This window comes from Panthera pardus, unplaced genomic scaffold, assembly GCF_024362965.1.
Source record: "Panthera pardus isolate Hobbes unplaced genomic scaffold, ASM2436296v1 HiC_scaffold_13, whole genome shotgun sequence".
In the NCBI taxonomy this organism is placed as follows: domain Eukaryota; kingdom Metazoa; phylum Chordata; class Mammalia; order Carnivora; family Felidae; genus Panthera; species Panthera pardus.
In genome coordinates this window covers 143,582,378-143,604,507 of record NW_026526688.1, presented here as the reverse complement: position 1 = coordinate 143,604,507, position 22,130 = coordinate 143,582,378, and the positions used below count along the sequence as shown (strand labels likewise).

Sequence of the window (22,130 nt, the reverse complement as noted above, 5' to 3'; positions counted from 1 at the left end):
TTCAGTATCTTGGAAGACAATTTTATTCTTCTTGCTGACATCCCTTGCAACATTTTATTAACTAGTGAAAAGTGACAATCAGACATAATTTTGTTTTCAAACTGCTTTCAAAAAGCAGTAAGAAAGTAGCTATTTAGAAAAAGGAGGCCCATCCGTCTGCTTAAAGAAACATTAGACAAATTATGAAAAGTGAGAATCCCATCACATTGGAAATACATGATCAAAGCTCAGGCTAACGAACATTCAAACAGGCTCTCTTCAAACCACATTTCTCCATTTCTTTTCGAATAATCTTTTTTTCTCAGACTCTTCCAGAAGCACTTCATAATAAGCAAAGATGTCTTGCCAGCTCATTTCTTCATAAGCTGAGGTATGACAACATTGCCACATGTTGTGCTAAGAAGCTGGAACTAAAGCCCAAGGATAGGGCTTGACCTCTGAGACCAACTATCTTTGAGACAAAGCTTAGAGAGAGTCAAGGCAAATGATGAAGGGAAGTGAATGCAAGCCTATTACCCACTTTACCAAAACCAGCTCCAGAGGGGCCTTCCTGCCCCCCACTTCACAAGATTGAAAAGTTTAATGAGGAAAGAACCTGTATTGTTCCTAAAATAATACAATCCTTTTACTTTGTTTTTTAACGTACAGCTCTTCGAGAATTTCGTTTTTAAGAAATCATCTGTAAGGGAAGAAGAATACATGTACTTAATTCAAACACTGGTTTTTAACACCCCCATGATAAGCAAATGACTAAAACATCAGGCCAGGTTTACAAGCTCCAGACAACCCTTGCATTAGGGAAAATTGGGTTTGGTTTCAGGGACAGCAGAAAGGACTCCTGCTTTCTCATGTCCCTCCCCTCACCTATGGGCTCACCATTGCCTGAAATAAACTCTGCAGGTGTCCTTTGCCTTCATTATCTGTCTTCTCAGGTTGAAAATGTGCTGGGCCTGCCTCACTATCACTCTTTCCAGACACTGTGTAAGTGAAGAGATAACACTTTGCCCTGAGAATAGGTTTTAATAAGGGACAAAGGACACGGGGCAAGAGTAGATTAGCTCTCATACAAACAATTCAAAATAAATACCTAAGAGTGACGCGAGTCTGACACAAATGACAATCATTTGCCGGATGTCTGTCAGAACATATTCCGTACGTACAAATGTTAAAGATGTCACCATGTTCTGTGAGAAATACCAGCACACACCCACAGACGTCGCCAACAACAAACTAGCAAAACTTTCACAGCATGGTGGAATCCACTCTTCTGCTTACTTACTTTTAACCCAGGTTTCTGATCCTCGTCGTGTATTTCTCTGGGTTAGCAGCACTCATTACTGTAGTATAAATTGTATAGCTGAAAATGATGAGAGGAATTTTTATATACATATAATTTCCTCTAATATTCCAAAGAGGAAAAAAAAAACACCAAGCCCTTCCCTAATTGTCCCCATTGTCCTCAGGACCCAAGACAATAATACAAATAGAAGCCCATATATGTCAGAATATTTAAAATTTATAACGCAAGTGATCACACAGTGTCCTTCCTATTTTGACAATACTATGGAAGGCCAAGTTCAAATTTAAAATGCTCAGACTCCTCAGAGTTCCACACTGTGGCAGTGAGGGATGCCAGCTCTTGTGGCCCTCACCCCTTGCTCTGCCCGATCCCACAAGTGGCACGTATGTGGACACCTCAGCCTTTGCATTCAGGCTTCAAGCATGACCCCAGGGAAAAGCCATCCCTTGGCCACCCACCAAGCACAGATATCCACAGTGGCTGCACACTGCCATCAGGAGAACACCACCCAGGACAGTGGACCACACAGGCCTGGAGCTCTTTGGGCTGAGAATTCCAGGGTACTAGGTAGTTGGGCCAGACTAGCTGGGCAAATGCTCCTGGCCCAGTGGACTCCTTACATCAAGCGACGGTCAGAGGAAGGCCAGAGTGGAGCCTCTAAATCTCAGGGATCACATCTTACCCAGATCTAAGGATGCAAAGTGCAATGTCATTTACTCAACATACTGCACAGCAAGAGACCTGAACAACATGAGCACACACGCATGCATGCACACACACAATAGGACCCCTTTCCCTGACTCCCTTCATCATCTACCTCTTGTCCCAATCACCAGCTGAGATGCATGCTCAAAGCATTTGGAGCTGGGTTGTTGCAGAACTATTGGCCCTGGGGCCCACAGATAAATTGTACACCTGGCTGAAGACAGCACTATGAGTGCATGCAGAGCTAGTCCAAGGGAATTCAGCAGCTTATTTGCTTTGGCCATAATTCTATTCTCCATCGCTACTTTATTTATTTATTTATTTATTTATTTATTTATTTATTTATAAGTTTATTTATTTGTTTTGAGAGAGACAGAGACAACACAAGTGGGAGAGGGGCAGAGAGGGAGACAGAGAATCCCAAGCAGGCTCTGCACTGTCAGCACAGAGCCTGACGTGGGGCTCGAACTCATGGAACCGTGAGATCGTGACATGAGCTGAAACCAAGAGTCAGATGCTTAACCGGCTGAGCCACCCAGGAGCCCCTCCTTCACTACTTTAATATTTTCTCTGCTTACAGCCACCTCAGAGGATGGAGATCGATTGCAAGTAAGTGTGATTTTGTAGCACAGCACAAGGTGGCAGCATAGAGCTAACGGCTTCTGTTCAGACTTCTTTCTGTTAACTCTACACAGGGAAGAGCTTCCATTGCCAGGAATCATTCTAAGCAAAGGGCCCGAGAGTCAGTGATCTGTGTTAATTCTGGCTCAATGGTGGTTATTCTTTAAATGCAGGTCCTCTCGGGTTTTCAGTTATACAACAGAGAAAAATGTTCCTTGGTTAACTGTTTACAATTTCTAATTCTATTTTGACAAAATATTTCCTAAGCCATTTAAACATTGATAGCCTTTAACTCAGTAACTCTACTCTGAATTCTGGGAATTCAACCAGGGAAAAGAATCCAAAGGTGGGGCGGTGGGGAAGGGGGATGTACAAATACATGTATTTCATAATTTTAATAGGGGAAAAACTAACAACTAGAGAATGCTTAACTCAACTACACTATATTCAGTTGGCTATGGGGCACATGTTTAAAATGACCAGGGCTGTTCATGGCATGAGCAATGTTTTTTTAAAAATAAATATAATTTTATTTTTATTTTATTTTATTATAATAGTAATTTTTATTATATTTTATTATCATAATAGTATTTTATTATAATAGTAATTTTTTAAAGATATAGTTATCATTTATATAATTATTTTTAAAACCATAAGAACACCCAAAAAAGAATACCCTATTTTACAAACAAATATTAGAAGGGCAAAATTGTGCCCTACTGGAAGGGATACAGTCAGCTGTAGGTTGGAGCTGGCTCCTACAGGCTGGTGAGGGCCAATTGTTAAACATGTAGGACGTTCAGGAGCCCATCATAAGCTTGAAATACGCTATGTGGGAGTATTGACACCAGGAAGTCAATTAATGCTACAATTCATGGGGGTCTTTGGTTTGTTTTTTGGCCACCCCAAACCCGCTCCAACCCAAAAGCTAGTTTACTAGCATAACCCTGGGTATCACCTATTACCCAAATGGTTCATTTACTGGAGTGGTAAATTACTGGCTAATTTGTTTTTCTGTATTGGCTGTTAGAATATTGCTGACAGAATAAATTTTTTAGTGTTAATCTTTTTATCAGGCCCTACTTACAGAAAAAACTTCCAAGGGACAATTTGAAGATATATTCCTATTATGATACAAAATGAACCCCCATTCTGGGGTGACGTATGAACAGATGTGTTTAAGTGTCACTTACTTGTTACAAACCGGAAACACTGACAAAACCTGCATAGGAAACAATCATATTACAAAGACTATTAAAAAGGTAGAAGAAATACATGTAGAATATCCCTAGGAAGAATAAAAGCACTTAGCACTCTAGCATGTCTTGGGGTCTACAGAGTTAGACTTTTGAATCCTTTCTCCCTTTAAACAGTGAACATATATACAACTGTGTCTTTTTTTAATTTTTATTATTATTTTTTTAATTTTTTTATTACTTTAAAAAATTTTTTAACGTTTATTTATTATTGAGAGACAGAGAGAGACAGATTGTGAGCAGGGGAAGGGCAGAGGGAGAGGGAGACACAGAATCTGAAGCAGGTTCCAGGCTCTGAGCTGTCAGCACAGAGCCCAATGAGGGGCTTGAACTCACAAGCTGTGAGATCATGACCTGAGCTGAAGTCGGAGGCTCAACAGACTGAGCCACCCAGGCACCCCCAACTGTGTCTTTTTTTAACATGCAGAAACACTTGGGTGAAGATGAATACTTTTTAGCCTATACTGACGCAAGTTCACAAAATGTCATCTTTTTTTTTTTTTTTAATTCATCTGGCTTTTAAAAAATGTTTTCAACCAGGTGAAACTGACTCCAACACTTTAATCACTATTAACAAAGACAACAAACATCCAGGGTAAAAGCTGGACATCACGCCCCCTGGAAGTTACCTGGAAGAGCGTCTCCAGGCTGAGGTTTTCCTGGCCTGTGGCATTAAGCGCTTTCATGGCAGGCGTCCTGTAAGGAGAATGTTCAGAGGTTACTGGGCACCTCAGGTAACCCTGAATCCCACCAGCTCTCATACCAGGAGGCTCAAGATAAGGCCTGACTGCATGATCTCCTTTCACCAAAAAAAGGTTCCAGCCCTCAAACATGCTTCCTGCCTAATCTCAGACCACCATGGCAAAATTAATTCAACAGCCAGGCCTACTGGTACCATCTGCTCAAGGAAGCTGGGATGGTGAAAATGTGTTGCATAAATAGTTGTCCCAAACACGTGGGGCAGTAAAGCCAGGGGGAAATACATAACTACCTGCTCTTTGGGGATGCAATGACTTACAAAACTTTCTAAATGAGAAGGGCCAAAGAAAGCCCCTAACTGGTTTATTTATTTCATTAAGGGACATGTTTTCCTTCCAAAAAAGGCTTACATAGAAAAACCACGAACCTTGTTCTGTCCTTTCCTTTTACACATGAGTAGAGAGAGTCTCAAGAGGCAACCCAGTGAGTCATTAACAGAGCTGGTGATGGAACACAGGCCTCCTGACCCTGAGGCCAGGGCAAGTCTTACCCTCCAACACCCAACCAACCGCTAAGACCCTCCACTACACATTACACTCTCCCATCCTGGCCAAGACACTGGTGAGGGGGCCCAGGTACACGTTCTGGGAGGGGACAGCACCTGCAGTCCTCTCCAGTTCTTGTCATAAAAATGGCACATCTGGGGTGCATGGGTGGCTCAGTCGGTTAAACATCCCACTTCGGCTCAGGTCATGATCTCGCAGTCTGTGTGTTCGAGCCCCGCGTCAGGCTCTGTGCTGACAGCTCAGAGCCTGGAGCCTGTTTCAGATTCTGTGTCTCCCTTTCTCTCTGACCCTCCCCTATTCATGCTCTGTCTCTCTCTGTCTCAAAAATAAATAAATGTTAAAAAAAAAAAAAAAAAAAAAAAAAAGGACACATTCTCCTGACCCCAAGAAAGCACTGTAAAGCAGAAAGTGTATAGATGCCTACCTTCGGTCATCTTTCTCAGGTGCTGGCTTCCAGTGGTCATAATTTGTCTCAACTCGGAACCACCTACAACAAAGCACATCATCTTGTCTTACCCAAGGTCATCTGGCACACAGCTGAAGAAGAAATATATGAAAACAAAAAGAATACCTCTAGTTTCATCAATTAAAAAAATTCTTGATACAAAATGAGTTCTCATTCTACTCACGCTCCATTTAAAGGATCTAGAGGCCAAATGTCTGCGGGGCCATTTCTGTTCCTCGTGATGACCATTCCTTCCCGAGGGGACGCACCACCAACAATATAATAAGCACAAGCAATAAGGGGTGTGTTGGCCAATTTATAAACAGCTGCGTCAAAGTTTTCCGACTCACTCAGGGTCTGAACAAAGAGACAAACCCACATTAGCATCACCACACACGGCAGTTATCTGCCACACCAACTGATGGACAAATGGACCAAAGCACATTCTCCTGATATATTAAGCCATGGCTACCATCTTAACCCGCTCTGACCTCCTCCTCCTCCTGTCATCAGGGCTCCTGTGAGGTCATCAGTGGGCAGCCAACAGCAGCAGGATTTTTTCTCACAACTGGAAAGACCTGCTGACAAGTTCTAGGCCTGGCTCACCAAATACGGGCTGTGTGCTTTCTAGGCAGGTCACCTTCACAAAGTCTCCCCATGTTTCCTCACCCACTTGTTCTTTCAACAGGTACTTCTGAATACCTACTATGTGCTAGGCACAGTGCTGGTGTGGGGAACAGAGCAGTGAATATGACTGACCAAACCTTGTTCACTCCAAACTTCCAAGGATGACAGGAAAGTCAATCGGCAGTGCTGACACAAGGTGAGAAGTGTCAACATAGGAGAAGGAGTTGCTACAAAAGCCATAGCAGGGGACCCAGCCTCACCCAGGGCATCAAGGAAGTATTCCAGGGAGGTATTGCACAATCTGAGGCCAAAGGGACAAATGGAAGTCAGGCTGGCGGAAAGTCATAGTTGTGGGGTTGGGCAGCTCTAGCTTGATGGAAGAGTTGGCAAAGTCTTGGAGATGAAAGATAGCATGCTGCATCAGAGCAGGGTGTGCTGATACTCCTACCCCCGGGGGTTCGTGAAGACTTCCAAAGGTCTGTGGCATGGACCATTAAGGGGATCACTTTCCATATCTTCAGCTTCCATAGGTGCTCCTTGCTTAAGCCGATCTGCTCAAGAACGGTCCTGTGGTATGGGGCCTGCCCTTCCCACCTGCATCTTCAAAATCACTCTGTACCATTTTTGGAAAGTAAGTTTTCTGCTCACCCATCCCGAATATGGCCAAGGCACTGTGTCAGGGGTGGGGGTGGGGGTAAAGTCAAACAAAAGAACTATTCAAAATATTAGTGTCTGCAAAGGTGCCATCATTCAGCACCATAAACCATCAAGTCACGGCAGGGTTTTGTGGACTTTCCCCTGCCGTACACACATTCCTGCTAGGGTGAGGTATTTAGGCTTGAACTGGTTTGTTCTGAACTCAGCAAAATTCTAGCGAGGCAGTGATGGAACATTGTTTTATGTTGCCTATACCATCCCACGATTACTATCAAGTAATTCGTTGCCTCTAACAGAGTCCTACGAGAAAAAAAGCAAAGAACGTCAGTAAGAAACGCCGGTGGCAGTGGTGACTTACTTCATTCAGGTGGCAAAAGTCAGGATGAAACATGTACCTCATCTGTTTGGTTCAGGAAATGAAGGAAATGGTCACTGACTGCTAAAGGGTAATGAAAATGTTCTAAAATTGATTGTAGAGATGGTTGCACAACTCTGAATGTACTAAAAACCAGGAAGTTGTATACTTTAAGTAGATGAATTATACAGCAGGTGAATCGTACGGCATTGCACCTCAATTAAATACATCTACCTTACGACCCAGCAATTCTACTCTTAAGTACTTACTCAACTGAAATGGACATACGTGTTTACAAAAAGACTTGTACAAGATTTTCTACAGCAGGCTTACTCATAGTAGCCCAATACTGGAAACAGCCCAATGCCCATCAACTGGAAAATGAATAAATTGTGTCATATTCACACAACTGAATAATTTTCAGCAATAGAAAGAAATGAGCTAGTGATACAAACAACATGGATGAATTTGAAAAACATTAGGCTGAGTGAAAGAAAGAGTCCGTACTCCAGGATTTCATTTCTATGCGTTCTAGAACAGGCAAACTTGTCTGTGGTGATAGAGGTCAGTGTGGTTTCATTGAGGGAGGGTGTCAGAGGAGGTTAGGAATTGGCTAGAATGGAGCAGGAGGGAAGTTTCCAGGGACTGGGGGATGTTCTGTACCTTGTTTTGTTGGTACTTACATGGATGGATAAACGAGTATGTACAGCTGTCAAAACACATTGAACCAAACCCTTAAGATCTGTGCATTTCACTGTATGTAAATTACATCTAAAACATTTAAAAATCATTTTGGTGTTTGGATTTCACCAGGTGGATGTAAATTCCAGTTTTATTTTTAAATGGCAACATTTACAATACACTGGATTTTTTGTAGCTTTTTAATCTTATGATGAAAAGTTTTAGAGGTCATCTTAAAAATGTGTGAAGGATGCATAGTTCGTCACCATTTTCAGGAAGTATCCAGGTAAGAAGTTGAGGAGCACTGCAAGTCCGGAGGGGCTAAGGTTATTTAAAGCAAGGGGAAGAAGGGCCAAAAAAGCTAAAGCTGGGCAGGACCAGATCTGTGCACCAGAGATGAGCTCCTGAAAATGTGTTTACTGTAGTGAAATTACAATTTATATGTGACCTGGAACTTTGCTGCTTAATAGGTCTTGTCAACCAGACTTTCTTTCTGTTGTATGCAGAACTACTTTCTTAACGCCTTTCTTTGCTTTGCTAATTCTGATATTTGCCCTCTAAAAGGAGGGCACATTGTTATCAGCAGAAAAGCATAATGTCATCTCTTATCTCAATCAGCTATTTAGATAAAACTACAGGCTAAAACTGTGGCCTACAACAAAGATTCTCTCCTTGACCAAACTAGCTAGGATCCTCTGAGCCCCCTTCTTGATAAGGCCTTAACCTTGGCCTATAAGGACTGAACAAACACTAACATAGTTTCTTTTATTTTTTTTCATGGTATTATTCTTGGCTTTATTTTATATTTTTATTATTATGTTTTAAAAATATAATTTATTGTCATATATATATATATATATACACACATATATATATGTATATAATTTATTGTCAAGTCAGCTAACATACAGTGTATACAGGGTGCTCTTGGTTTTGGGGGTAGATTCCTGTGATTCATCACTTACATACAACACCCAGTGCTCATCCCAACAAGTGCCCTCCTCAATGCCCATCACCCATTTTCCCCTCTCCCCTGCCCCCCCATCAACCCTCAGTTTGTTCTCTGTATTTAAGAGTCTCCTATAGCTTGCATCTCTGTGTGTTTATAACTGTTTTTTTTCCCCTTCCCTTCCCCCATAGTCTTCTGTTCAGTTTCTCAAATTCTACATATGAGTGAAGACATGTGATAACTGTCTTTCTCTGACTGACTTATTTCACTTAGCATAATACCCTCCAGTTCCATCCACATTGTTGCAAATGGCAAGATTTCATTACTCTTCATTGCTGAGTTGTATATATCCCGTTGTATATATACACTACATCTTATTTATCCACTCATCAGAAAATTAACATAGTTTCTAACAGCTCAAGGCTACATCCCTAAGGTGACCCTAGCCCCTCTTATAGCGCTGCCTGAGAAAATAAGGCTGCCCAAAGAATTTACTATTTGTTCCAGACAACACTTAAAACTAGGGCCCCTGTTGTCCAGTCTCTACAGGAGGGTAGGAAGCTAACTTTGAAAAGCACCAGTTAGGAATCTCAGATAGGCTTCTCTTGGACAACCCCTCTCTTCCACTTTTTGTGTAAAGTTTCACTTCTCTGACTCTACTGAGCCCCTGTTGACAACCCTCTCAGTTTCCTCATTTTCCCTTTAAAACACCCAGTCACCTCTGTATAAGTCAAAGTTGAGTTCAGTTCACATTGGACACTTTTCCCTACTGCAACGGTATAGTATACTACTGATTAAAATCTATCTTGATCACTTATTTATGTCTTTAACTGACATATAACATTATTTTTTTTTAATGTTTATTCATTTTTTGAGAGAGAGAGAGAGAGAGACACAGAGCACAAGTGGGAGATGGGCAGAGGGAGAGGGAGACACGGAACCCAAAGAAGGCTCCAGGCTGGGAGCTGTCAGCACAGACATATAACATTGTATTTGGTTTCAGGCATACAATGTAATAATTCAATATTTGCATATATTGCAAAATGATCACCACAATAACTAACATCTGTCACTATACATAGTTACCAAATTTTTTTTCCCTTGTATGAGGACTTTTAAGATCTACCCTTAACAACTTTCAACTATTCAATACAGTATTATTAACTATAGTGGCCATGCTGCAGGTTGCATGCCCATGATTTATTTTATAATTGGAAATTTATAATTCATAACTACTCCTTTAATTAGTGTCCAGCCCTGTTTATCTTTGATACTTATTATCACAAAGTTTGATATGATTTTGTAATCCTTTTTATTTGCAAACCTTGATTATTCTTTTTAGGAGCTTTCTACATGAAAAATAATATTGTGAAATGACACAGAGCATTACAACACGCACACAGAGGATGAAGTTAGGGTGTGGTGGGCTCAACAGGGGAAGTACTCACAGTGCGAATAAGCCAGCTGACCAGGGAGTGTCTCTGAAAAAGGGCAGCGATCACATTCTCCCACCACCAGCCTTCATCTGCCGAGTTGAAGAAGGAACAATAAGTATATATATGAATTGTTGCCCACGTGCCACATTTTAAAGTTCCTTAAATCTTATTTCTTCCCCATAGTACAAGCTGATGAGAGAGAAAAGTTAGTGGATGAGAGTAATTTTATTGGTATGCAGTTTTCAAAGATAAAGCCCAAATTTCATGACACACATAAAAATATGTAATATATATGTTACATATTACACATATTACAAATTTCCAGGGATTTGGAAATGTTCTGTGTGTATGTACATGCATACATGAAATTCTGTATATATATACTTTATATATATATATATAATCTTTCATGCCTAGAAACAATGATAATTGTGTTAAAGGAAATAATTCTACTAATTATCCCAAGCAAAACAGAATTACGTAGCTATCAAGAGAAGTGGCTCAATAAGGGATTAGAATATATATCTTTCAGAACTTTAAGTTTGATTTGGGCTCACATTTTAAAAAGTATACAAATTTACAATCATTCTCCAAAATTATTTTTTTTAACATCTTAAAAAATCATTGAGGATTTATTTCCTAAGAGAACTCTTCATTCAAGACATAAGCACTGATCATTTGCTATGTGCCATATTGTGATCTAGTCCAGATCCCTGGAATTTAACAGTGAAATTAGTGTGCTGTTAAGCAAACAAGATTTTGATAACTATTATAAAAGAAATAAAACAGAATAATATAATCATGAGTGATGAGGGAGGATTCTTTGAGGAATGTTAAAGATAGCCTCTCTGTGTTGTAGACATTTGCTCTAAGACGGACAGAACATTCCAGATAGAAGGCTTGGTTGGCTGTCAGGGCCCTAAGGTGAGGACAAGCTTGGGAGATACCAGAAAAAGAAAAATGCTGATGCCGTGAGGGAGAAGGAGACAGGCACAAAATAAGGTGTAGCAGGTGGCCACATAGAGTTTTGAGGGTAAGAGTCGGGACTCTGGATTTGTTGTAAGTGAAATGGAAATTCATTACGGGTTTTGAACAGGGGAACAACCTGATCATGCCCTCTGTTGGGAAGAGAAAGAATTATAGGACAGTGAGAAGCAGTGAGACCACACGAACCTCGACTACAGCAGTTCAGGTGTGAACCTGAACGGCTAGCCGAGCAGTGGAGGTGGAGAAAATGGCCAGGGACAATCTAGTTTTGTTGGTAGAGCTGACAAGACCCAGAGAGTGAGGGATCAAAAAATCCTCCCGGTACAATCAGTGCAGTACAATTGCCATATCCTGAAGCATGGAAAACCAGGGGAGGAACAGATCTGGGTAGAGCCAGAGTGAGAGCAAGAAAAGGGGAAAAGAAAAAACAAGAGATTGGCTTAGCAAGTCAAGTGTGAGACACCTCGCACCTTGCCGAGAAGGCATCTCCAGTCTGGGGCTCAGAGGTCAGACCCAGAGATGTGACAATAACAACAAATGCATCCATGGCCCTTACTTTGTGCCAAGCATCGCCCTGGGTGCTTCACGTACATGAATCATTTCATCCTCACAGCAGCCACTATCATCCCTGGCTTTCCAGGGGAGGAAACTAAAGCACAGACAGGTTAAGCACCTTGGTTGTGGTCACCAAGCTAGCAAGGGACCGCACCAAGACAAACTGGGCAGGCTGGCTCTGGAGTCAGATCTTAACTGCCAGGTGGTTTGTTAAGCCTCCCCAAACTCTATTCCATTTGTTAGCCCCCCTCCTATCCATACCTTTTCCCATTATGGCACTCTCCATAATGTCCAGAAACCTGAGTATCTCACTTCTATTAACCAAGAGATGTTATCTTATTGTTCAGGAATTTTAACTCAATCTTAGCAGATTAAAATATAACTACTTTTCACTAAAATGATAAAATAAGTTTTGAAAAAGCAGTTTGACAGTATTTAGTTAAACTTACGTGTCACAAGAATAACTCAGTTATTTTTAAACTACTTGTACATTAGGTTCTACCAATCAGTTTGTTAAACAATTTGAGTCACAAGATGATGGAAACAAAGCCCAGCTTTTAAATAAATATACACTTGTTTACAGCCATTTTTACTAAGGTTTTACTAAGGTAGAACCTTAGTAACTGTCATGCTGTGGTTTGAGTACCACTGATTGAGAACCTGTCTCACTCATAAAAGACTTTTGGGAAAATGCTGAAGAAACCCATTAGGATAAAGAACTAACTACTGAGCATTGATAGACTCAACCAGCATCTTCCTGTTAGAGACTTATGTAAAAAGGTAAGAACAGACCTAACTAAAGGAAACAACAATGTGAAGTCAATCAGGGTTTCATCAGATGACCAACACTAAACTTTCTTTCTTCTTAGCTCAGCTGCAAGTTCCTGAGGACGGAGACATGAGTTTGTTGAACTGTGGGTTTCCCAGAGAACTGAATGAGATCCCCTGAGCCTTGGGGAACGGCAGTACAGTCATATAACAAACAGCAACTGGGCAGGACCCACGCGATCAGTTTGAGAAGCACCTCTCCTGCTTACCAGCTGTCACTTCACATCACAGCCTGTTTCTTCCTCCGCATAATGAATGGGGCTAAAAATATCAGCCCTGCCTATCTAACAGGATGGTTGTGAGGTCTACTGAGAAAACGTACAAGAAAATGCACAGTGAACTACAGAGTGCTTTATAGACGTTGCCTGTACAACAGCAACACATACCCTCTGGATTACCATGACAGCTTCCTAACAGTCTTCTGCTTCCACGTTAACCCAACACAATCCAGCTTCTAGATATCTAGCAGCCAAAGTGATAGTTAGAAATATAAATCAGATCTGTTCACGTCCTGGCCTAAAATTCTCCTCGGGCTTCCATTACACTTAAAATCCAAGCTCTTCGTCGTGACCCTCACCGCGGCCTCAGCCTTCATCTCCACCTCCAATGTCAGTCCCCCATGCTGTAACTACACTACCCTCTCTTGTTTCTAGAATCCGCCAGGGATGTTTTGTTTCTAGAATTTCCCCAGCTTCTGCAGACCTGGCTCCTGGATTCCATTACCTGTAATAACGGCCCAACCCCCTCCCTTGTTATCTATTACATTTTCTAGTTTTCCTTGCTTTGTAGCACTTAACACTACCTGAAATCATCTTCACTGCTTTTATGCACACTGTCTCTTTCTCCCAACTAGAATGGAAGTACCGGTTAGGTAGTGTAGTAGGTGTTTGTCCATACTTTCAGGTGGGGGAGCAAATGAAGCATACTTGGATAGAATTGACCAGGACTATGGCTGAAAACGCTCAGGGATTTGTTTTGATTACCTCGTTCATTGCCAGAAATTGTAAACTTGTGTGGACTCTGACCGGTCCATAATCCTACATAGCCAATAAACGTGGTTCCCGTGAATGCAACCTGAAATCAAGAGGTAAGGCATCACTTTGCCAATCCAGCCAAATACACACTGAAATCATCTGTTTTGTCTCACGCATGGATTTTTTTCTTGTAAGTTCCAACATAATAAAATCTCTCAAAGAGGCTTTCGGAAGGTATAACCTTGGGATTCCATGAATAGAAGTCAATGGATCTGTGATCTTGAAAAGGGGAAAAAAAGGTGCAGCTTTATTTTCACCCATTCCTGAGATTTCCCTCCCTCAGTAAGGGATGCATGCCAACAAATCATGAGGTCATAGCAGTGCCTAGGATTCTGCCACCTGTAGACACTGCAGATATTTTCACATATATAATATAATAGTGTCATACCTATCTTGATATAATTACATATCCTGAAATACCACTCATACCTCTCACTACCCTGAAATTATGGTAGTTATTAGACACACTGCTAACATTTACTAATTAATGTGTTGAGAAAAATTTTTAAATGGCTTAAAAAATTTGTTTTAATGTTAAAATGGCTACATTTTAATGTAACTGGTTTTTTTTGTAATCCATGCATTTTATTTTATGTACTATAAGACATTCTGAGAAGGGATCACAGGCTTCACCAAAGGGGATCATACCCCAAAAAGACTGAGAAACTCCAACCCTGAAATGGCAAATGGGTTCTGATTAAAAACTTGTATTGATTTGATTATAAGAGATAAATATCATGCATCTTGTAAGCTCTGTGAGGTAAGGGGAAGTGAAACTGTTTGTAATAATCATATTTAAATTTTAAATATTAAAAAATTTATTTTATATGTATCTCTCATTTAATCCTCATGATTATCCCATGAATTATAGGGATCACTCCCACTTTAAATTTAGGTAGTGAGTTCCAATGAGAAACAAACAGGCCTAGGTTAATATTTTTCCTTAGAAAGCTAAATCTTAAGGGGTGCCCAGTGGATCATTTGACTCTTGATCTCAGGATTGTGAGGTCAATCCCCACATTGGGCATGGAGCCTACTTTAAAAAAAAAAAAAAGAAAAGAAAGAAAGCTGAATCTTAAGTCTGTAATTTTTAAAATTTCTTATTTCTATCTCATCTGGTTGGGGTTTTTTGGTTTTGTTTTTATTTTTTAATTATTTTTTAATATTTTATTTTATTTTTGAAACAGAGAGAGACAGAGCATGAACGGGGGAGGGTCAGAGAGAGAGGGAGACACAGAATCTGAAGCAGGCTCCAGGTTCTGAGCTGTCAGCACAGAGCCCGACGTGGGGCTCGAACTCAAGGACTGTGAGATCATGACCTGAGCCGAAGTAGGAAGTTCAACCTACTGAGTCACCCAGGCACCCCTATTTTTAATTTTTTTTTAACATTTATTCGTTTTTGAGAGACAGAGCGTGAGCGGGGGAGGGGCAGAGAGAGCAAGGGAGAGACAGAATCCAAGGCAGCTCTAGGCTCTGAGCTGTCAGCACGGGGCCCCGGGGGAGGGGGGGGGAGGGGGCTCGAACTCACTGACTGACCTGACCTGAGCCGAAGTCTGACGCTTAACCAACTGAGTCATCCAGGTGCCCCATCTACCTCATCTGGTTGTAAAATTAATTTATGATGGCTAAATTGCAAGGGAGAAATGCACTGGCCTTATAAATGACCTTTTCCAGACTCATTGAAGGTTTTCCATGAATTCTCCCCATTTCCATTCATGGCAGTAAAAGGGGAATAATCCTACCTCGCCACTAAAAGCCTTTACAAAACATAATTATATGAAGAAAAAAAGTAATTATATTGTCACTTCATTCACATGATACACTGACTCTCACATTAGTGTCACTCTTGAAGGGCTAAGCAAATTAAAGTTTGAAAATTAAAATCACATTGTAGTTTCCAAGGTATTTGATAATACATGATACACTCATGTAATTAAATGTAATACATTTTCCACTCATCTGGAAAATGAGGATGAAAATGTTGACTGTGGCTGCTCACAGGGCTGTGGTGAGGATCTAATGAGAAACGGTATGTGAAAATGATTTAAAAATTATGGCTTGGTTGATTAAGTGTCCCATTTCCACTCAGGTCATGATCTCACAGTGCATGAGTTCGAGCCCTGTATCAGGCTCTCCGCTCTCAGCACAGAGCCGGCTTCAGATCCTCTGTCCTCCCACCTCTCTCTCTGCCCTTCTCCCACTCTCTCTCTCTCAAAAATAAATAAACATTTTTTAAAATTATGAACAGACAAGAATAAGAGATTAATTATTTTGTGGATAACCTGTTCTTAATTTAGCAAAACAATTTCTTGGCCATGAGCCCCTAGCAGAAAGACAACGCTCAAGTGTAAACTGTTTGACTTGGTAATCACAACTTGAGCACTAAGAGTCGAGCCACACCTGCAGGCTGGTTCTCATGGGAGCTCCAGGATACATAGGAACAAACAAAGCAGTAACAGGGTGAATTCTAGAGGGAGCAATTGGAATAATCTATTTTTGCTGCATTTATTCCTTTGTCTAACTAGAATTTTTGCTCACTGTAAATAATGGAGAGAAGCAGAAAGTAGTCAATGAAAAGAATTATGGTCCCATCATCCAGTAATAACTGCTAACATTTTAGGGGCACTCGTTGGATCAATCGGTTAAGCATCCAACTCTTGATTTTGGCTCAGGTCATGATCTCAAGGTTCATGAATTCAAGTCCCGCATCAGCCTCTGCACTGATAGTGCAGAGCCTGCTTGGGATTCTCTCTCTCCCTCTCTCTCTCTGCACCTCTCCTGCTCTCTCTCTCTCTCTCTCTCTCTCAAAATAAATAAATAAACCTTAGAAAACATTTTAGTAGATTTGGAATTCAGTATGCATGTATATTGTCATTGTTACAACTTAAAAACATTTTTGAAGTAATTCTTCAGCTATAAATCAAATTGTTAACAGTGGTGAAGGAATGAAATGAAAAAATGAGAAACTTTCACTTGAAGTATTTCTGCATTTTTTTTTTGCCTTTTTTTCAGTTTATTCATTTATTCTGAGAGAGAGCACATGCACGTGCATGTACACGCAAGCAGGGAAGGGGCAGAGAGAGAGGGAGACACAGAATCCGAAGCAGGCTCCAGGCTCTGAGCTGTCAGCACAAAGCCTGATGTGGGGCTTGAACTCACAGACAGTGAGATCATGACCTGAGCCGAAGTCAGTCGCTTAACAGACTGAGCCACCCAGGCGCCCTGATCCAAGTATAACTTTTAAAGATCATACTTAAGAGAGTGCTGTGGGAGTACTTGTAGAGTGAAGGGCCATTTATTATTTGGCCACTATTTATCAATCATTTTCACATGCTTTGCAGACATTACTTCATGTAACCTTTATAACTACCTCCACAAAGTAATCATTAACCTCTCTGAGCTGTGTCTGCAAAATGGGTCTAAATAATTTCCTATGTTCTCAAAGGAAGAAGCAGAATTCAAACCAGATTCAGATTCAAATTCAGACTTCAAAGTTGGCTGTTTCTAGGCATTACATCACAGAGCCCCTCCCTATTCCAGAAGCAGTGTGAACAAAGAAAGAGCTAACTCAGCAGGGTAAGTGGACGAGGGATCATACCCCAATAGAGATTTCCCTAAGGAAAACTGGTTGACCTCTTTAAGTAGATGCTCAATAATCATAAATGACCCTTCTTCCTAGGAACATAATTGACACAGACCTCTTGCGGTTTTGTTTTTCCAGGAGTTTGATGTCTTTTGTATCTTTGTCTTTTCTTCTTCTTCTTTTTTTTAACATTTATTCATGTTTTTGAGAGCGAGAGAAAGACAGGGCGCAAGCGGGGGGATGCAGAGAGAGACACACACAGAATCTGAAGCAGGCTCCAGGCTCTGAGCTGTCACCACAGAGCCTGATGCGGAGGCTCTCATGAGGCTCTCATGAACTCATGAGCAGCGAGATCATGACCCAAGGTGAAGTCGGACAGTTAACAGACAGCCACCCAGATGCCCCTGATGTCTTTTGTGTCTTACACGTTAACCAGCAGGCCATCCTAATGATTGCTGACTTTGGTTAGCAAGTCTCTCTGACTTCTGAATCTGAATCTTATACTGTACGAACTATACCTGCCCATTCTTTAAGAACTGCACATCCACAGTCAACTTGCGTAAGAAATTTCCAAAAGGATAATCTAGATTCCGGCCATGGTAAATGTGGCCATTGGAGTCTTGAGCCACAATACTGGTGCAGAATCTGAAAAAATAGAAAAGTACAGTATGAATGAAGGAGAAAAATAAGACAAAGGAAAATGAATTTTTCATTAAAAAGATAGATCCTTAAAGTAAAACAATTTTTCTCCTTGTAATAGATACACATGATATATGATCCTAATAGAAGAATATGGATCCAGAAGTCAAGATGAAAAGCACAACTGGCACAATTCATCAGTGTTCATTTGGTGTTACTAGACCTTTGCCTTCAGCACAAATGGCATTGAAAACATACTGAAGGAGAATTTCATCCTAAATCTAAATTTGAAACTGACCCATTCTGGGCTCAGCTGGACCCCTGAACTTCGCTTATTCCTCTGCTTGGCAGTGTGTGGTCTATTTAACATACCATTCAAAGCTAATTCAAACTTACTTCTCTTCTATGAATTTCTCAGAGCAAGTACAATGGTCCTTAAACCGTTCTGTGCTTGGTCTTTTCTCTGTCCCCTCGGGGCTCCCAGCACAGAGCTAATAAGAGAAAAGGATCCTTTAAGAACCCCCAGCCAGAGAGAAGTATTCTGAGGAAAAGAGGAAGAGCTTTGTTAAGATATCTAAATGTCCAATTCCTCTAAGAATATATAATGTAACTTAAATTACATACAGTGGAAAATACTTACACAGCATGCCCAATTCTGGGAAAAGATACGTATATCCACACAAACAAAACTGAGAGGAAGTACTCTGAAGGGCTTTTGGTCATTTCTAAGTAACAGGATTGTAGTTAATTTTCTTTATACTTTTCTGTATGTACTAATTTTCTATATTGATTACATATTACTTTTATAATAGGAGAAAATAAATGTTACTTAATTTTTTTGTTTGTTTAAAAAAGGAAGTTTGGGGGGGCGCCTAGATGGCTCAGTCAGTTAAGTGTCCAATTTTGGCTCAGGTCGTGATCCCGCGGTTCATGGGTTCAAGCCCCATGTCCGGCTCTGTGCTGACAGCTCAGAGCCTGGAGCCTGCTTTGGATTCTGTGTCTCCCTCTGTCTTTGCTTCTCCCTGCTCAGCCTCTGTCTCTGTCTCTGTCTCTCTCTCAAAAATAAACATTAAAAAAAATTATGGGGTGCCTGAGGGCTCAGTTGGCTGAGCGTCAGACTCGGGCCCAGGTCATGATCTCGTGGTTCACAAGTTCAAGCCCCAAATTGCACTCTGTACTGACGGTTCAGAGCCTGGAACCTGCTTCAGATTCTGTGTCTCCCTCTCTCTCTCTGTCCCTCCTCAGCTCACACTCTGTCTCTCACTCTCTCTCAAATATTAAAAAACAAAAGCAAAAAAGTGTGTGTCTCATCTGTGTGTTTCCTTAAAGAGGGAGACACTCAGTGCTTCTTAACCTAACCTGCCTAGGTGTTCAGGGAAGATGCCAGAGGGCGGTAAAGCTTGGTTATCCCAAGAATACACTCCTCCCCACCCCACCCCATCATCGTATGGCAGTCAGAAGCCATTAAGTATGTTGCTAGATAAGGCTGGTCTGGTGGCAAAACAGTAAATCCTGAAGACAGAAACCAGGTCAATTCCAGGACCTCCTACTAAGCCAGGAAAGACTTAAGACTCTCCCTGAACTTGGTCTGGGATCAACCACACACTCTTAAGTGCTTTCACTTCTGTGTGCCATTTTATCATGCCCACCCTGTGAACCAAATACTGGATCTCACTATTAGCCAGAACAGTGTTCCCTGTGACCCTGACCCTGGAGGGTCCAGCCTCTGACAGAGGAGTCAGGATCTCTAACCATGACCAACACGGAGGGATAAATGCAGAGGGACAAATAAGGACTGGGATGACCCCCTGCATTATAAGGCTGCGGGGTCGCTTGGTTAGACAGTCTGGATGAGAATGGGGTTAGTTGTAAAAACTTCCTGTTATAGTACCTGTTGAGCAGAGTTTGTAAAGTGGACTAATACCGGTTTGGTGGGGGTAGGAAACAGGGGCTTCAGTTCGAGGAAAAGTTCAATGCTGATTCAGAGAAGCGGCCTTCCTTCTCGAAGCCCATGATCTGCTGCTCAGATTTATCCAGAGGCAAAGAGGAAGCACTGGAGGTTTCAGGACAGCCCAGTCACCACCCTGTTTTTATCGCACTGGAAGTATGTCTCCTCCCGCCCAGATGTGACAGGAGTCCCCGGTGAATCCCAGTTAACCCACGCTAGCGCGGGACACTCACGCGGTGGTCTCGTAAACCAGGTTGAGAAGCAGGCAGTCGGCCAGGTCGCAGTTCAGGACTTCGCACATGCCCCGGATCTCATCTGCGAAGGGCTGGGGCAGGAAGGCAGCCAGCTCCCCGACCACCTTTCCAATCAACGCGTGGACCCACTTGGGGACCCTATTCCTAAAAACGAAGAACCGCAAGGGTGTTTGACCTGCTCAGGGGCCGAAGGGGTGTCAGTGTGTGTGTATCGGTGGTGGGGTGTTTCCTAAAGCTCTTATCGTTAGGGGTGAATGCTAGGTTCCTCCCTTTCCCAGAGGGGCCGACGGCCCAGGGTGCACATCACCCAACCCGCAGCATCCCGGAGGGAAAAAGAAAACTCGGAAAGGGAGGTAGGGCGAGAGAGCGTGGTCCCCAAAGGGGCGGACTTGGGGGGCGAGCGAGCGTGGTCCCCAAAGGAGCGGATTTGGGGGGCTCGCGAGGCTTGCAAGGAAGGTGTGGGCTGAGCTCTCTACTCTGAGTTGAGCAAGCGGGTGACAACCTGAGCACCACCCTGATCCAGAATGGCTGGAGGAAGGGCGTACCACTGGTGACACCAAACTTGAAAGTCAAACCAGCCGCCTCGATCGTCCTCAAGCCTCCTCAAGCCCGACGCCTCCCAGAACAGCAGCAAATGCCAGTTCTCGTCCCCGCTGCCCTTGCACCCTGCTGAGGCCAGTGAGGAGGTTGGGGTGGAGGGCAAGACCGTCACGGAGGGGAGGGGTAAAGCGGCTCGGTTTACAGCCTGGTGGGCAGAGCGCGTGTGGGCTTGCGCACGCGGACCGGTGTCCCGAGGGTCCCCCCTGCGCCCGCGCTCACCCGAGAATGTGTGCCATCGCGGCGCGCACGAAGTCCAGGTCAAAGTGCCGCAGCACCGGCAGCCAGCGCAGCTCGGGCGCCACGTCCAGGCTCACGTTGAAGAGCGGCAGGGCTGGGGGCGAATCAGCCGTCAACACCCCGACCCCGGCCAAAAGTAGAGGCAGCGCCAGCCCCGGGAGCGCACACAGGCCCGCGGCTCGCATGGCTCAGGCTCCGGCGGCCGCCACTAGGACCGCTGCGGCCGGCGTGCCAGGCGCGCCGGGGTAAGAGCTGACGGAGGAGGGGCCGGGGCGGTGCCGAGAGCGCTGGAGGCGGAGTCCGCGCGCGGCCTGGCGGGCCTGGTCCCTCCCGACCGCGAACCGCAAAAGAGCTGTGGGCACCCCCTAGCATCCGCGCTTCCGGCCCCCCATTCCTCCAGCCGGGGCCCCGAGTCCCGCCGGGCCGGGCGCCAAACGCTGCAGGCTGCCGGCTTCTCACCCCTCTCCCCCGCCGCATCCCACCCACGTGGGCCCAGGGAGTGTAAACTCCGGCCTGGAGGGGCTGTAACATGATTTTCAGTAGTGAAGAGTTAGCGGGAAATCCTACGGTTGTAAAAAGGGATCTATCCCTCCCTCTCCGCCTTGCTTGCTTATATTTACATTCTTCAAAAGTTTATCTGGATTTAATAAGGGCTAGGAGAATTATTTTATGTTCAACACTCCCACGTCTTTTCAGTTAAAAATTTTTAAAAAGCTTAAAGTCAGTTAACATTTATGTGCCAAATGTTTTTGCTGACTCTGTCTGATTTAACCATAACAACAAGCCAGTGATAGGTTCTACTAACTCATCCCCATTTTCCTGATGAGGAATATGAGGCTTGGAGAGGTTAAGTAATTTTTCTGGATGTCACAGCATTGGTGGGCCTCCACTCCAAGCCAAGGTGTCAGAGTCCAAACTCCTTACCTTCATAATCATTAATCTCACCTCTCCGTTCCCAATATCTGAGAGACAGAAACCTTGTCTTAGGAAAATCACCTGATTCAGCAAGGCTGGGACATCATTATTATTAAAATTTTTTTTTATTTTAATGTTTTTATTTATTTTTGAGGAGAGACAGAGTGCCAGCAGAGGAGGGGCAGAGAGAGAGGGAGACACGGAATCTGAAGCAGGCTCCAGGCTCTGAGCTGTCAGCACAGAGCCCCACCAG

General features: G+C 42.9%; 1 protein-coding gene across 1 annotated transcript; it reads right to left on the bottom strand.

The window, feature by feature from the left end:
* Positions 1–21,225, bottom strand: NAAA (N-acylethanolamine acid amidase). Its single transcript, XM_019467242.2, has 11 exons — positions 20,945–21,225; positions 20,105–20,269; positions 17,803–17,929; positions 13,651–13,741; positions 10,310–10,386; positions 5,777–5,949; positions 5,572–5,634; positions 4,512–4,578; positions 3,820–3,848; positions 1,280–1,357; positions 1–679 (listed from the first exon to the last, which is right to left on the bottom strand). The coding sequence occupies exons 1-10, from the start codon at positions 21,145–21,147 to the stop codon at positions 1,282–1,284; spliced, it is 1,071 nt and encodes a 356-aa protein (XP_019322787.1). The 5' UTR covers positions 21,148–21,225; the 3' UTR covers positions 1–679; positions 1,280–1,281.
* Positions 21,226–22,130: the final 905 nt, after the last annotated feature.

What these genes read in the sequence shown, in the direction of transcription:
- NAAA (XM_019467242.2), bottom strand. Translation starts at nt 21,147, where the DNA reads ATGCGAGCCGCGGGCCTGTGTGCGCTCCCGGGGCTGGCGCTGCCTCTA. An exon ending in TCAGCTGGCTTATTCGCACT is followed by an intron (nt 5,950 to 10,309) that starts GTGAGTACTTCC and finishes CTCTTTGTTCAG; the next exon opens with ACCCTGAGTGAGTCGGAAAA. An exon ending in GTGTTTCCGGTTTGTAACAA is followed by an intron (nt 1,358 to 3,819) that starts GTAAGTGACACT and finishes CATCATTTTCAG; the next exon opens with CTATACAATTTATACTACAG.